A 14,766-nucleotide genomic window follows, 5' to 3' on the forward strand; every position below is an offset into this window, starting at 1 on the left:
AATTAGAATAGACAAATCGAAATGAAAATAAGACCATCACCATATTCTACTAAATACCCCCCAAACATCTTTCTGTCCAAAAAGGGCAAAGAAAAGCTATCTTACAATTCACTTGCCTGCCAATGTTCAGCAAAAAAAAGAAGATATTCCTCTTATGAAGTTATTTCAGGTGTTTCCTACCAACCCAGCATCAGTCCCTTCATAAAAAGGACCAATACTCCAGAAGTAAAAATAGCTGACCGTAGCAATTTTCACTGGAGGAGAACTGATTTCAGTTTTGGTTGCACAAACAGAAATGGCGTTGTTACGATGAAGAGTGGAAGAGCTTATTACACTTAAAGCACTACAGATGACCAAATGTCTATACGTTAACATGGATCCTTGTATGGATCAACAGGCACTCTCATTTTATCAAACTCATTTAGATTCTGTGTTTGAGAATACATTTGTATGTGTAAAGATGATCATGACGAAAAACACTTTGGGAAAGAGATAAGGAAAATAGCAAGATGTTGTCTCCCACTTCTGTACTGCTATAAAGCAAATGACAAGTAAATTTCAAGATTCATCACAAGCTCAAGAGATACACATACTTTAGAGCTTACAAAATGCAGTGAGGTACCAGTAAAGATGTACTGACAAGTTGATGTTCTGAAAAGAAAAAAGAAAAACACCTAAATCACAATGGACAACTCCAATGTCTGAGACATTTTAGATGTGCCAACGGGGGAAAGCAGGCAGCAGCAGAATTTAAAAGTAATGGACTGAAACATTACAAAAGACAGGTGGATCTAAGCAAATTGTAACTCCAGCATAGTGCAGGGGGGGGGGGGAATCTAATTTTTTAGACCTGCCCACTTCTTCATACCCTGGAAGATATAGAAGATATTTTTTGTAATTCATCAACTGACTTAAACAATAGTCAAAACAGCTGACAAACATTAGTTAGAAGGCAACGGTCTACAAACTTTACAATTGTACAATCCCCACTAATCATTTCAATGTAGCATTAATGAATTTCTTCCTCATCAATACCATTTGTAGCACTAGTAAAGTCTGTAAAAAGTGTACAATCTATGCAACCAATCTTATAACATATACTTCACATAGTATTTCCAGTCTTTATGATTACAGTACATAGTGTGAACAAATAATAAATCTTGCCTCTTGCCCAGCTACTTTGAAGTTCCAAAGTCTTTGTGCCAGGGTAAAATATTCTCTGGTTTTAACTCAAATTATTAGGACACATTTTAAATAGGTGACCAACTGATCTTCATAATTGTCCTGCATCTACAGACCCTTTACACACAGTAAATGGCTTGACATAAGATAGCTGAGTGGCAAAGTCGAGGTCAGATCTAATTACAATGTGCAACAGATCCCCCCCCCCCCCCCCCCGTCTTCTCTCACAGCTAAACCATGGCCTTAAATAAAATTGATCCCCATTCCTCCATAAAATCTGCATTATCTCCTTGCTGAAATTGTCATCTAACTCCTTGTTTAAACCTAGAGATGATTTCTCCACTCCATATCACGTCTTGGAGTGCCGGTGTTGGGTGGATGAAGAGCGAGTGTTGCTAGCTGGAGTACGTGCCTGAGCGGCTGCCAGTGCAGCTACACTCCTGAGAACCCTGTCCGGAGTCCCATCACTGGACCCGGCACTCAGTTCAGGTTTGTCATGCTTCTGGGACCTCTTCTCTTTCCTGCTCTCCCTGTCTCTGCCTCCATTGCTCTTCCGCCGAATACTTTTGCCTCTCTCTGTATCACTACCAGAGGAGGCTGCTCTGGAACGGGAGCGGGTAGGCTCTGTACTCTGTGAGCTTAGACTGTGGGTGCGCTGACTGCTGTTGCTGCTACTCCGACTTCTACTGCTGCCTGCTCCTCTTTCACTGCTTATACTACTGCAGGCACTATGACCTCTTGAAGACCTGGTCTCTCTATTTTCATATTCACCTTCCTTCTGATCAGATGCTTTTTTCTTTTCTTCTTTCTTAAACCTTTCTGTTTCCAAGGGGGGAACAAGGCTGCCCGGTCGCTGCCGAGTGGATCGAGCAGAAGAGGAGGACTGTGGTGATTCAGTTGTCTGATTGGGGGTTTGCCTATCACACTCTGCTTTACTGTTAGACATCTTAGGAGAGTCCTGTCCTGTTTTCCCCTTGGGTTTACTGCTTCTTTCAGAGGACAGTGCTCTGCTTTGCTGTACAGCAGTCTTATTTTTGGGGCTAGGACTGGGTGTGTCTGGTCCTCTTCCCCTCATTGCAAAGAGCTTGGCTGCAGCATTTAGGGCTGAGCAGCGTTTTCCCAGTACCTCAGGTTCAGGGGAAGCTAAAGTATTGGATTGTGGGCCAGCAGATTTCCGGGTTGCTCTTGAACACGTTTCACCACTGGACTCCCCTTCTGTGGTATTGGTGGTTTGAGCCTTCTTGTCTGACCTCCCCCTTTGTTTATTACTGCTCTCGTCATTTTTAGCAATTGTGCCATCTTTCTCCAACTTCTTTTGAGCTGATCTTGTCAGACATCTTTTTATACTATTAGAGTCCTCAGAGTCTGAAGAGGAAGAGTTGGACTGGTGCTTTCTGTCAGACCCTTCTTCAGTTTTCCCCTTTTCAGACTTGATATCATCCCGTTTCCTTTTTGAAGGCCTCCTACTATCTCTAACCTTTTTGGACTGTGATGATCTTGTACCACTGGAGGATACAGAAGATGGGGAAGAGGAACGAACTGACTCCTGGCTGCTTTGTCTACTAATACTTCGTTTTTTGGCAGAAGTTCTGGTCTCTCTGTCCTCTCTTTTCTCCTCTTCTGATGGCTTAACAGGTCCATCACTCTTGGGAGCATCATGAGTCTCAATATCCGAATTTGATGAGGCAATTTCAGAGGCACTGGGTGTCTGTTCCTTTGGCAAACTATCCAATTTCTTTCTTTTTGGCTGAGATAAAACACCATCATTTCCTCCTGCATTATCCTCAGCAACATGGTCTACTGCATTATCCTCAGCAACATGGTCTACTTCCATTTTCTCTGTCTCCTCAGTTACAACCTCCTCTTCCTGCTCAGTTACAACCTCATCCTTGGATGAATGTTGGCCTTCATGATTATCAGCCACTGGCATGTTTTGGGGTGGAGAAGAATGTGCATCTGTATAAATTAATGTTGAAAGAGAATCTGATTTTGTCTGAGTAGCTGTAGATGGAGATTGTAAAGATGTTGAAGACATTTTGTTTGATACAGGTGCTGAATCTGCTGCTGCTTCAATGGCTGTAATTTGAAGTTGTGAGGTAGGAACAGAAGTTTGATCATACTTAGGTGTTGACTGTTGGACTGTTGATAGAGTCATTGTAACCGAAGCCTCTGGTGCCTCTGATTTAGATGAAGATGATTCTGGCTCAATCCCAGAAGTCAAAGCAGGTGGAAAAGGTTGGGTCGATGACTGATGAGTGGCAATAGGAGATGCAGCTATATTGCACATGGGTTCTACAAAGGTTTGTGAAGATTCTGCAGTTGTACTGCTTCTGTGTAAAGGCTGTGAAGTGACATGAGTTGATGTATTTGAGCACTGCAAATTATCTATTTGTTGGTTAGTTGTAAGTGAATTTTCCTCAGCCTCTACAGCAGTCACTGAGGCTGAAGGTTCGGAAAATGCTGTGATTTCACTGGTCTTAGAAAGTACAGGCATTTGGGTAAGTTCCTCTGCATGGATGAGGGACAAGTGGGTACAAGTGGGAGGCTCTCTGAGGGGACTTGGAAGCTGTAGTGTAGGGGAAGAAGCAGTACAAGTCTGAGAGACCTCTGCAGTAGAAATCTTGTGTTGTGAAGTTTGAAGTGTGTTGGTGTCAGAGTCAATGCATGCAATTACAGGGTTTGGACTGGTGTGAGTATCACCTTGTGAGTCTACACCATGTTCTGATGTAGACGAGGACATATTTTGAGAGTCTCTATGCATAGAGGACAGTAAAACAGACGTAGTGGATTGATTTGTTTCTGAATCAGGTTTAGAAGACGACAATTCAGCAGCATTTGAGGGTGAAGTGGGGTTGAGTGTTGGAGAGCTTATTGGTGAAGTTTTACTTACAGCAGGCAAAGTCACGGGCATAACATTGGACGTTGACAAATTAGGCTCTTGGGAGGAAGGAGCAACTGTAGAAGGAGAAGATGGTGGTGAGCTTGTAGTTGTGGTGGAATCTTTACGTGGACGACCCCTTTTCCGTTTTGGTGAGTGAGGGGGACTCCGCTCAGGACTGGTTTTCTGGGTTACTGGTTTCTTGTCTTCTGGCAACTCTGGTGCCCTTGGGGGTGTTTTAGGTGGCCTGCCTCTCTTGCGCTTCACTGATATAAGATTGGTGACATTTGAGTCACTTTGAGCAGCACTGTCCTTGTCTGAATTAGTTTCTGGTTTCTTTGGTGACAAAGCAGATCTCCGATCCACCGCTCTACCTCGTCCTACAAATTGCTCTCCTAACTGTGCAGCCATTCTAGACTCTTTCTCAAGCCTTCGGCGCACTGGTAAGTTCCGTAGGACAGGCATATCTGATGAATAGTGTGTTGGGGAACAGGGGTGGTGCCCTTTCCCTGGACTATACTGTAATGGAGAGGAGGCCTGTTCCTGCTCTCGTGGTGGTGGTGGTGTTGGTGACGAAGAAGCTAAGAATGTCGGGACTGATATAGGAGAAGAGTATTTAAGAGTTTGACTTGCTCCATCAGATGAGTGAGTGGCTGGTTCTTGAACTGGTTCTACCTGTTCAGAGTCCTCTGATGAACCCTCGTTGTGCGCTCCTCCACTTCCACTCATTCCCCTTCGTCTCCTTTTGGGCTCTTTCTCTTCCACCACCGTGATTAGACGACCTGGAAGCTTTCGAAGGACTTTGGCTGATGGAGAATCTTCTGGAAGTCCCTTGAGAATTTCACTTTCAGCAGACTGCCGCTTTCGTGGTGAACGAGAGTTAGGTGATGCAAGAGTAGGAGAAAGGGAGAGCTGACCATCCTGTTCAGAATGATGCTCAGGAGAACAGATGGAGTCTGATGATGCAGATGCTCTCCTATCTCTCCTGCTACACTGTACAGTTTCAGACACTGCCTCTCCCCCCTGCTCTTCACTGTCCTCTCTGCATGCAGCAGAAGTGGAGGACTGATGGCCACAATTGTTTCTGTCTATTGCAGGAGATACAGCAGCTGAAGGCACAGAGCTTGATGGCGAGATGGGCTGCAGGTGGGGGGATGGCACATTTCTAATATTTTGGACTGAGCCCTGCATAGCAGGGGACAAGGTTGTTGAATCTGAGAGCTGCTGGTTGGTTTGGACTGTCTGGTTTTCTGATGACATGTGCGATTCAGATTCTTTTGTTGTCCCTCGGCCGCGCGGACCACTGCGAATCTTCTCAGGCACTTCTCTGTATTGGGGCGACTTTTGTGTGGACCCAGGGGTTTGGCTTATACTGCGCTCAGAGTTCATCCATGCCCCCCTCCTGCCTCTTTCTGGAGACAGCCGGGTTAGGGGTATGTCATCAGCAGGTGTACCTCTGAGCCTGCCACTGACCCTTGTAGAAGGAGCACCTTTCTCTTTATGCTTGCGAGGGCGACGGGTTGGAGTAGGGTCCTCGGAACTGGGAGGTATGGAATCCTCTTCATCACTGTCAGATGACTGATGCAGTTTCAAACCTTCTTCCTTTGCCTGATCCAACCCTTTCCTTGCAGCCTCAACTTGCTCCTGTAAAGTAAAGATCAATCTTGTGGGTATGACTGCTAAAAGTTTATTCAACAAGAAAGTAATCAAAGCTTGGTTATTGTTTTAATTGTTACCTCTGCCTGCTTCAGCTCCTCTTTGCAAATATCTTCAAGGGAAGCCTCAAGGAAATTCATGGCATATCGTTCTATGGGAGTGAGCTGTTAAGAACAGGGACAATTGAAATTTAGTGGAAAACAAGATAAAACAGGTAAATTCACATTCTATAAAGAAAAACATAAATAGCATGACTACCTGTTCAACCAGGGCATTGATTTCCTGCTCAGCTTTGGAAAGCTCCTCCTCTTCCTGGTCTCGGCTGTCACCATCATCCAGAGGGATGTTCTCGTTAAACTCTGCAAGCTCAGCCACTTGCTCAGCCTTGGCTTGAGATGCAGCCACAATATCCTCTTCATCCTCAGCACGACACAGGGCCTAGTATAAAGAACACATATACTGTAAATGTACAATGGTTTGTAACAAATGGAATAAATTTCTAAGAAACAAACAAATACATGAAATTCACAAAATGGATATATTTAAAATTACCTGTTCCAAAATGGTGGTGTGTTGTTTATTGATGGATTCATCATCATCTGTCTGAGGCACACTCAGTTCAGCCATTTTCTTCTCTCCCTCTGACACATCAAACAACTCTCTGATAGTTTGCTGTGGGAAAGAGAGTTGGGCAATCAATCCTTCTAAATCTTATTCCAATCTAGGATTTCACTGTGAAAACTACATTAAAATTAAAGCATACCTCCTTAAAAAAGGCAGTGGTAAAGTTTCCCCCTTCAATGGCCATATCTCCCAACATCCTTTTTTGATTGGCTTTTTTCAGAATATTTTCTTCAACTGTGCGTTCACTGATTAGCCTAAACAAATTACATTTTAAAATGTCAAACGTGCTTGTACAATGTTAATCACTTATTTATTTAAAAATGAACAAAAATTGGTCCTGTATGTTAAAAAAAAAAAAAAAAAAAAAAAAGGAAAGGTTTTGCCGTTACCTATAGATGTGGACATCTCTTGTCTGTCCAATTCTGTGGCACCGGTCCTGAGCTTGGGCATCCATGGTTGGGTTCCAATCACTGTCATAGAACACCACTGTATCTGCCCCTGTCAGGTTAACACCCACACCTCCACTGCGGGTGGACAGGATGAAGCAGAATATGCGACGGTCTGCATTGAAGCGCTCCATTAGAGCCTGAAAGGTAGAACAATATTCCAATAATGTCACAGCTGAGAGACAAAACACATTCTTTTGAAAATCACAATTCGAGTACTTCACCTGTCTCTGTTCAACACGTGTACTTCCATCCAAACGCAGGTAGATGTGCCCATGGTAGTTGAGGAACTGCTCAAGTATATCTAACATACGTGTCATCTGAGTGAAGATGAGGACTCTGTGCCCCCCTGCCTTCAACTTTCTAAGTAGGAGGTGGAGTGTCTGCAGCTTACCTAAACACAGATAAACAGCCACAAAATATTTCTTGTCCATTTATTTTTGTATTGTTGGTACAACATACATTTTATGTTTATTACGTATAAACGTGGTAAACTTAAGTACAATGAAATACTAAAATGCACACTCTGGGGTCCCAGTACTTACCACAGTCATACTGAATAAGCCTCAAGTCAGGGAAATGTGTCCTCATGTTACACTGGATGCGATGGAGCGTGTGTGTAAGCGGGGAGAGACGGGAAGATAAAACAGAGGAGAAAAGAGATTGCTGGTGTCTGAGGGAGGGAGGTGGGTGGCAGCTGTGCATGGTGATGGGCTTTGCCTCTACTGGAGGAATGACAAAAGTGAACCTGTGGAATCAGGGCACACATTTAAACGCAGTGTGACACTATTATTTTCAGATGCAGTTTTTATACTTCATTTCTAAATCAAATAAAAGTTTAGTGCTTTATGTATGTTTGTGAGCTATACCTCTCTATGACCTCAGAGAGAAGTTCAAGCTTGTCCTCTGAGTTGTTGATGGCTTCCTTCAGGACTTTGCTCTTTTCCAAAATACTACTGATATCGTGTGACTGAGCAGTAAGGCAGGAGCTATAACCCGAGTAACTCCAGTTGTTTACAACTGGACGTGGCGGAGATGGAAAATGGCCTGGGAGGAAGGTTAGAAAGTCCAGCACCTCACGGCCATACACAGGCTTAGCACTGCAGTGCAGCTCATTGATGCGCATGATTTGAGAGATTCTGTCGTCTCGCTGAGCCTTTCGCCTGTCTGCAAGCCATGACTGTCAGAACCAAAGTAACAAATAAGTAAGAGCTACAGAAAAAGACAAACAACTAAAAGGTCACAGAAAATGTACCTAAATGCATTATGATTAGGGGTGTAACGATACACAAAACTGACGGTTCGGTTTTCCCACGGTTTTGACGTCTCGGTTTGGTTTGATTTAGAAAGCTAAAAAAAAATTGTAAACAGTGGTTTAATGAAAAATGGTGTGTTTGTCTTTAAATGAATTCAATTACAATTAAACATTTTGCATTTTGATTAAAAATCTGCTAATGCTGTAAACTATATAGGGAGCTGCACATTACTATAACATTAAAGGTTAACAACAGAGCCTAAATTCAGATGCAATTTATTTTTTAGATATAATAATCAACACCCAACACATTGTATGAAAACATGTAAACTGAACATAAGGCAGTTTTTGCATTAACTTTACTCTAATTTGTTATTGAAATATAATAATTTAGACAGTTGCTGTCATTTTCATGAAAGATATTTTAAACGTACATTAAATAATCAAGATATAATTAACAGGTTAAGTAAAATAAATATATAGGAAAATATAGTGCATTTATTTAGTGCAAGAGTTAATTTCTCTAGGAACCAACAAGTTGTGGACACTGAATCACTTGCCTGCTGAGGTAAATATAATTCTAGTGACAAGCTATGCAGTTTTATTGACGTCTTTACGCTGCTGAAACACTGATTGAGCAATTACACGAGTTATGATGCCTTTCAGTAAGTATACTGTATTTTTTAACATACCTTGAGGTGTCCATTCATGTTTATTCTGTAACTGAGGAAGAGATGATCGCGTTTACTCGCGCTCCGCGCTCCCACTTGGAATGAGGAGCTAGTACAGTGATCTGTCACGCCACATCAAAGAGCGCCAAAACGGCATTTATTGTTTGATTTTTGTGATCAAATAGTCAGAATTTGAAGATTACACCTTGCTTATTATCGAAAGTAATAAAACACGGAGCTTGTTATTTGGTGTTAATGGTGGTTAGGCTACAAAACTGAATTCGTTGTGTACACATTCCAGGTTCAATGAGCCAGGCTGGGCGGGGCCAGGGCGGGGCGTGTCCGGTACGCCATGAGAGTATCCCGATTCGAATCGTGGTTTCTGTATCACGGTTCTTCGGTTCGGTTCGAATATCGTTACACCCCTAATTATGATGTAGTTACTGATGCTTGCATTAAGAAGCATCTATATTTGCAACATATTACACACTCAGATGTGGATTGTCATTAAACTGAGATTTAAAGAAAAAAAAGCGTTATGCTCCCTTTTGAGTTAAAGAATTCATCGATGTGAGATTAACATTCCATTTCTTACCACGTAAAAGGGGGAACGTGGTGGTGGCGGCGGCTGAATGCGGGGACGCTGAGATGTTGACCCACTACTCTGAGATGAGGATGTAGGCTTAGGAGTGCTCATGTGCAAAGTTATCACATCATTATTACGGTCCTCCAGTACTGAGGATGAATTTGCCTTCGTAACTGAAAAGTACAGAGTATTGAATGCATAATTATTCTACTTAATATTCTTTTTTCCTTAATATACTGATTAAACTTCTGTCAAGTAAATTCTCAAAACCACATATGGGCTCAACTTACCTGGTGGTTCTGGGGCTGGTGGTGGTGGTGGGGGTGGACCCTGTACTACTCTCAGCACAGGACGAGTGGGTGGAGTCTGGGAGGAAGCAACAGTTCGGGGTGGAGCAGCATAAACCGGAGGCCGGTGTGGAGGCTGTGAAGCAGCGGACGCTCTTAGAACAGGGCTTGGAGTGCCATGTGGATGAAGGGTGACCGACTGAGGAGGAGCAGGACGAGGAGAAGGAGGCACGGCCAGAGTAGGGATTGACCCTCCTTCTTTACTTGGTGCCTGTCGTACAACAATCTTTACAATTCCGGGTCCACTTACCATGGATGTTGGGACTGGAATTAAAAAAAGAGAGCGAAAGAGTTTACTAACTACACAAGTATTTCGCCTGGAAAGAAAGTTCAGTTAGACTGGGCACCAGACTATTGATTACAGTAGCAGAGCTATCAATACAACGTCTTGCATTTATCACATACACCACTGCTCAAAAGTTTAGGGGTAAGTACGATTTTATATTTTATATATTATATTAAGTTTTTTTGAAAAAAAATTACCTATGCTTAAAGCTGCATTTATTTAATTTAAAAAAATGCAGTAAAACAGTTTATTTGTGAAAAATTATTACAACAGACTTCAGTGTCATGATCCTCTAATATGCTCAATATGGTGCTCAAGAAATATTTCTTATTATTAAAAATGCTTCTTAATATGTCTGGAAACACTTATGCATTTCTTTCAGGATTTTTGATGAATAGAAAGTAGAAAGAAGATGAATAGAAAACAGAAAAGATTTATTTGAAATAAAAATCCTTTGTAACATTATTAAATGTCTTTACTGTCACTTTATACATTTAATGCATCCTTGCTGAATAAAATATTAATTTCTCCCAAAAGAAAAAAACTATTCTGACCACAAACTGAATGGTAGTTAAATTCTTTAGTCTTTTAACTCTATAGAAGAATGGACAATTAAAACTTCATAAATTTAACCTGCATACATTAGACCTAAAGGAACAGAATATTACAAAAAATGAGAAATAAAGAAAAATTCCGAAATGAGAACAATTTCATCCACTAACTACATAAAATAATGACCAAAAAAAAAAAAAGCAAAACAAACCAAACCATTTCAAACCTCATGTACCCTCTACAACATTTGAATTAATATTTGCAGTGTGGTTTGCATTTATCTTTTTTAGATTTAAAATACTTAATTCAACCGGACCTATTAAGTAGCCAACAAACCATCCAAAAAAGTTGTCACATGCAGTTAGAAAAAAAGAACCAGTGCCAGAATACCCGTGCACATGCTCTGCTGAGTAACAGGTAGTTTGGTACCCAGGATACAGGCTGTACCCAAACAAAAAGGAACTCAAGGACAGCACCAATACCTTGAGTAGCGGTGAAAGGTAATGCTAGTCCAGAGCAGGTTGGGGTTGTGCTGGCTGGGTAAGGATTTGCTGAGCTGCTACCTGTCTGACTAACTGTATGAAGAACTGCCACCTGAGCTGGCTGACTAATAAGGTGGTGCTGCCCACTACTGGAAACCAGATGCATTACATTTCCTAAAGGGCACAACCACAGAAGAAAGTGTTAGGCTACACCATACACTCACAGAAAGACTGAAGGTGTGCAGGAAAAGCGAAACCTATCCAAAGCAGGCAGTGGATTATTTCCACAAGCAGATTTTTTTTCTTCTATTTATGTGGAAGACAGTGGATACCTTGGATGGGTCGTGGCTGTGGAACAGGGACCTGGTGCAGCGGAGTCCCAGAGAGTGTGAGCTTGTTGCCCTGTAGCTGGAAGGTTACTGGTTTACTGCCTTGAGAAGACGACACAGGTCGGCCAGCCAGGGAGGCCAGCTGAGCGATACTTACAACTTCACCGGCTGTACACGTGGGATATAAATGAAAATTATTTCACTATGTGCAACTATTGTTTCATGGCGATAAACAATGAAGGTAAACAAGTGTGATGCAATTAACTTACATGGCAAACGAGCCTGCATATCTGGACTGAGCAGGACCCTTTGAGTCATAATGTTGCTTGGTGGTTGAGGGGGAGCGGACACAGTTGTGATGCTGGAGGGTGCTGAGGGACGCACAGTCACTGGCTGGGGGGCTGGTGGCCTGACTGCAGGTGCAGAAGGGACGCTACTAGAAGCCACTGGAGCTCTTAATGTAGTGACAGGAGTAACAGGACAAACTAAAATAAGAGTAAAATGTTATTCTCTTCCCAATTACATCATTACATGAAAGACACTTGCTGATCAGGATGTGAGGCTTGGACCCTTGAGCTGACCTTGAGGTGCTAACTGGGAGGGAGCTTGTGAAGGGATAACCTCTGTGATTAGAGGCTTTGGAGACTGAACTGTGGTTGTGGTAGGACACGCTGACCGAGGGCTGTTCACTGCTGAACGCCCATCAGACTTAGGAAGAGGCTGGAGCATCCTGCAGAGAAGCAAGCACATGCCGAAACTTTATTAAAAGATACAAACAAAATCACAAAACAAGTTTGTTTGTTTTTTTACCATTTATTTAAGTGAATATATTATACATCAGATTTGTGTGCTTAACCATTTTAAACAACATACCTGTTGACCTTCATGCGAACAGGCTTCGGTCTGGGAGGAGGGTCAGGGGACTCCATGATTTCCTGAATAAGCTGATGAGTCACTTTCCTCTGAGGCAGGAAAACATCTGCCTGGTATCGAGACACGCGCTGCTCCAGGCCAACCAGGTCAAATATGGACAAGTCACAGCGCTTTGAAAAGAATATAATTTTTTAATTAACCTTCACTGAGGGTTCGGAAAAGAAAAAAGAAACAAATATGACTTTAAAAAAATGTCTGAACACAGAAATGTGTAGAAACCAATAAAATTTTACCATTCATACCCCCTTAGCTATACATTAATGTGATCAATGGACAGGGCTACATTATTGTTATCTACATATGAGAATGATGGGGAAAAAAAACATGGAAGAATGTGAAAATACAGAGCTTGAAGACTCCCAAATAAAGTCAAGATAAAAAAAATTAAAAAACATTTATTTTTGTAGTGCTTTTCACAACACAATGTATTTTTGGGAATACTGCCCACCCCTGTCTGAAGACAGAAGAAAATAATCAAGGGGTCAGAATCAGATCGCTGTAAGGTGGAAAAGGACACCTTTGGAGTTTAGCTCTAATCCCAATTAAACACGATCCTGGATGCCAGCCGAACTTAACCCCGCCCACAACATTTGAGGATGGGAAGCTCGGTCTGGACTTGATCGTTGAGAAGCAAGTATGCCCGAATTAAAGCTGTTCGGACCAATTAAATTGTCAGGGCGGGTTTTATATGATGATGGACAGATGATCAACAGTAACGTAATTATCTACATCACCAAAGAGCGTTTGGGTTGAATTAATTTACAACATAGAATGGCTGCCGCTGGATAATTTAGATGTGTAGTTTCAGCCATCGCGTCTGCTATAGAAGATGTAGACAGCGCATTCATTTTTAAAAGAGGAACAGAGAACCGCGATCAAGGCATTTGTCGATCCAATTGAGTGCAGAGGCGTTTTCTTTCTTGGTTCGGTTGAAACACACCCCATAATCAGAGCCCAATGGAGCAGTATCAGACTCACATTCTGACTAGAATCTGAGTATGACGACGTCAGGCTAATTAAACACACCTGAACCAACTAATCAAGGCTGTATCCAAAAAAGCCCCATATTCCCTGATTCACTATTCGCTAAATTATTCTACTAATACAGTCCACTGAATGAGTAAATGAAAGTGACACTGTGAACCAAAAATGCAATGGGTGGCATCACCTGGCAAGACATGGGAAATTATGCTGCGTTCACACCATGTCGTAATAACCGTAGTCTCAAGTCTCAAGATGACATGTGACGTTATATTCGGAGCTGTTCACGTGCTCGGACTGTAAATTATGCGTTTCTATGGCAGCACTATCAATGCCTAAATTAATCTGCAGCGGTCAGGTGGTACTGCAGTCACATGATACAAGCGGGAGCTCTCAGACAATTCCCATTTTACAAACTGTAATTACGAGCTCTACGAGGATATGAATGCTTTTTCAAGTTGAAATCACATAATTGCAGTAATTACAATATGGTGTGAATGCATCTTTAATGTGCAACACTCACAGAGCATGGGTATTTTGTAGCGGCTAGCCATTGAAGGTACGTCGGTTATACACTCGTTATTGAGGTGCATTGTGGGATTAATCATAGTTTTGGACTGCACTACAAATGGCTGTCCCTTCAAATAGTGCACTACATTAGGGTATAGAGTGTGATTTCAAATACAGCCACTGTCTTCAGGATTACTATAAACTTCGATGCAAATGTGTTGGGGCAGGTTGGAGCTAAATTCAGCAAGACATTGGCCCTCCAGAAGCAGGACTGGACACACCTATTATAGATAAACAAGCAAAATTAGAGGATAGTGAAAGTTTAGTAATTGCTGATCTTCTACCATTTACCTCAAATGGTGAGGTCTCAAGAGCCCGCTGAACCAGTGAAGCAGTAGAATAGATGATGGCCTTTGTGATGAAGGGAGAATGTATGGGCCTTGGATCAAACAGGTTAGGGTGATTACACACTTTCCGCAGCTGCATCAGGATGTTGATGACAGACATGAAATGACCACTGGCTAAAGTCTCTCGTGTCCTGGGTGTACACGGGCACAAAAAAAGACACAATAAGTAAAAGAAAAAAAACATACCATCTGAAGTATGAAAAAAGTTAGCCAATTAATTATCATCCAAGGCCTGTGCCCGGTTGCATAAAGCACCTTAAGTTTTTCCATTAAGTATGATATTTAAGGGGCGATTTGCCTTTACCTAAGAGAATAACTGAAGGGTGTTGCATATAATGGACTGCATTTTATATAGCGCTTTCACAGACCCAATGGCCACTAAAGCGCTTTACATATTTGCCTCACATTCACCCATTCACTCACTCATTCATTCATATGCCGACGGGGGTGTCAGCCATGCAAGGCGCCATCCAGCTCGTCGGGAGCAGCTGGGGTTAGGTGTCTTGCTCATGGACACCTCGACACTTGGTCAGATGGAACCGGGGATGGAACCACCAACATTCCGGTTTGTAGACAACCTACATGAACCACTGAGCCACTGCTGCCCATAATCTCTTAAACGGATATCTTAGGTAAAGGAA

At 42.2% G+C, this 14,766-nt stretch overlaps 1 protein-coding gene across 1 annotated transcript in view; it reads right to left on the reverse strand.

Annotated features, from left to right (window-relative positions):
• Positions 1 to 1,400: 1,400 nt before the first annotated feature.
• The window catches only part of srcap (Snf2-related CREBBP activator protein), a 29,048-nt gene continuing 15,682 nt past the window's right edge, over positions 1,401 to 14,766 (reverse strand). Inside the window, exons 19-35 of the mRNA XM_077200752.1 lie at positions 14,070 to 14,256; positions 12,168 to 12,337; positions 11,876 to 12,024; positions 11,564 to 11,779; positions 11,298 to 11,462; positions 10,966 to 11,139; positions 9,589 to 9,909; positions 9,308 to 9,471; positions 7,656 to 7,966; positions 7,332 to 7,534; positions 7,011 to 7,180; positions 6,730 to 6,926; positions 6,480 to 6,594; positions 6,269 to 6,388; positions 5,975 to 6,154; positions 5,797 to 5,880; positions 1,401 to 5,704 (exon numbers count right to left, since the gene is read on the reverse strand). Coding sequence (XP_077056867.1) covers positions 1,532 to 5,704; positions 5,797 to 5,880; positions 5,975 to 6,154; positions 6,269 to 6,388; positions 6,480 to 6,594; positions 6,730 to 6,926; positions 7,011 to 7,180; positions 7,332 to 7,534; positions 7,656 to 7,966; positions 9,308 to 9,471; positions 9,589 to 9,909; positions 10,966 to 11,139; positions 11,298 to 11,462; positions 11,564 to 11,779; positions 11,876 to 12,024; positions 12,168 to 12,337; positions 14,070 to 14,256 — 7,099 coding nt within the window. The 3' untranslated portion in view covers positions 1,401 to 1,531. The remainder of the gene's footprint in view (positions 5,705 to 5,796; positions 5,881 to 5,974; positions 6,155 to 6,268; positions 6,389 to 6,479; positions 6,595 to 6,729; positions 6,927 to 7,010; positions 7,181 to 7,331; positions 7,535 to 7,655; positions 7,967 to 9,307; positions 9,472 to 9,588; positions 9,910 to 10,965; positions 11,140 to 11,297; positions 11,463 to 11,563; positions 11,780 to 11,875; positions 12,025 to 12,167; positions 12,338 to 14,069; positions 14,257 to 14,766) is intronic.

This window comes from Siphateles boraxobius, unplaced genomic scaffold (genome assembly GCF_051911475.1).
Source record: "Siphateles boraxobius isolate OS27281-9 unplaced genomic scaffold, OSU_SipBor_1 46, whole genome shotgun sequence".
In the NCBI taxonomy this organism is placed as follows: Eukaryota; Metazoa; Chordata; class Actinopteri; order Cypriniformes; family Leuciscidae; genus Siphateles; species Siphateles boraxobius.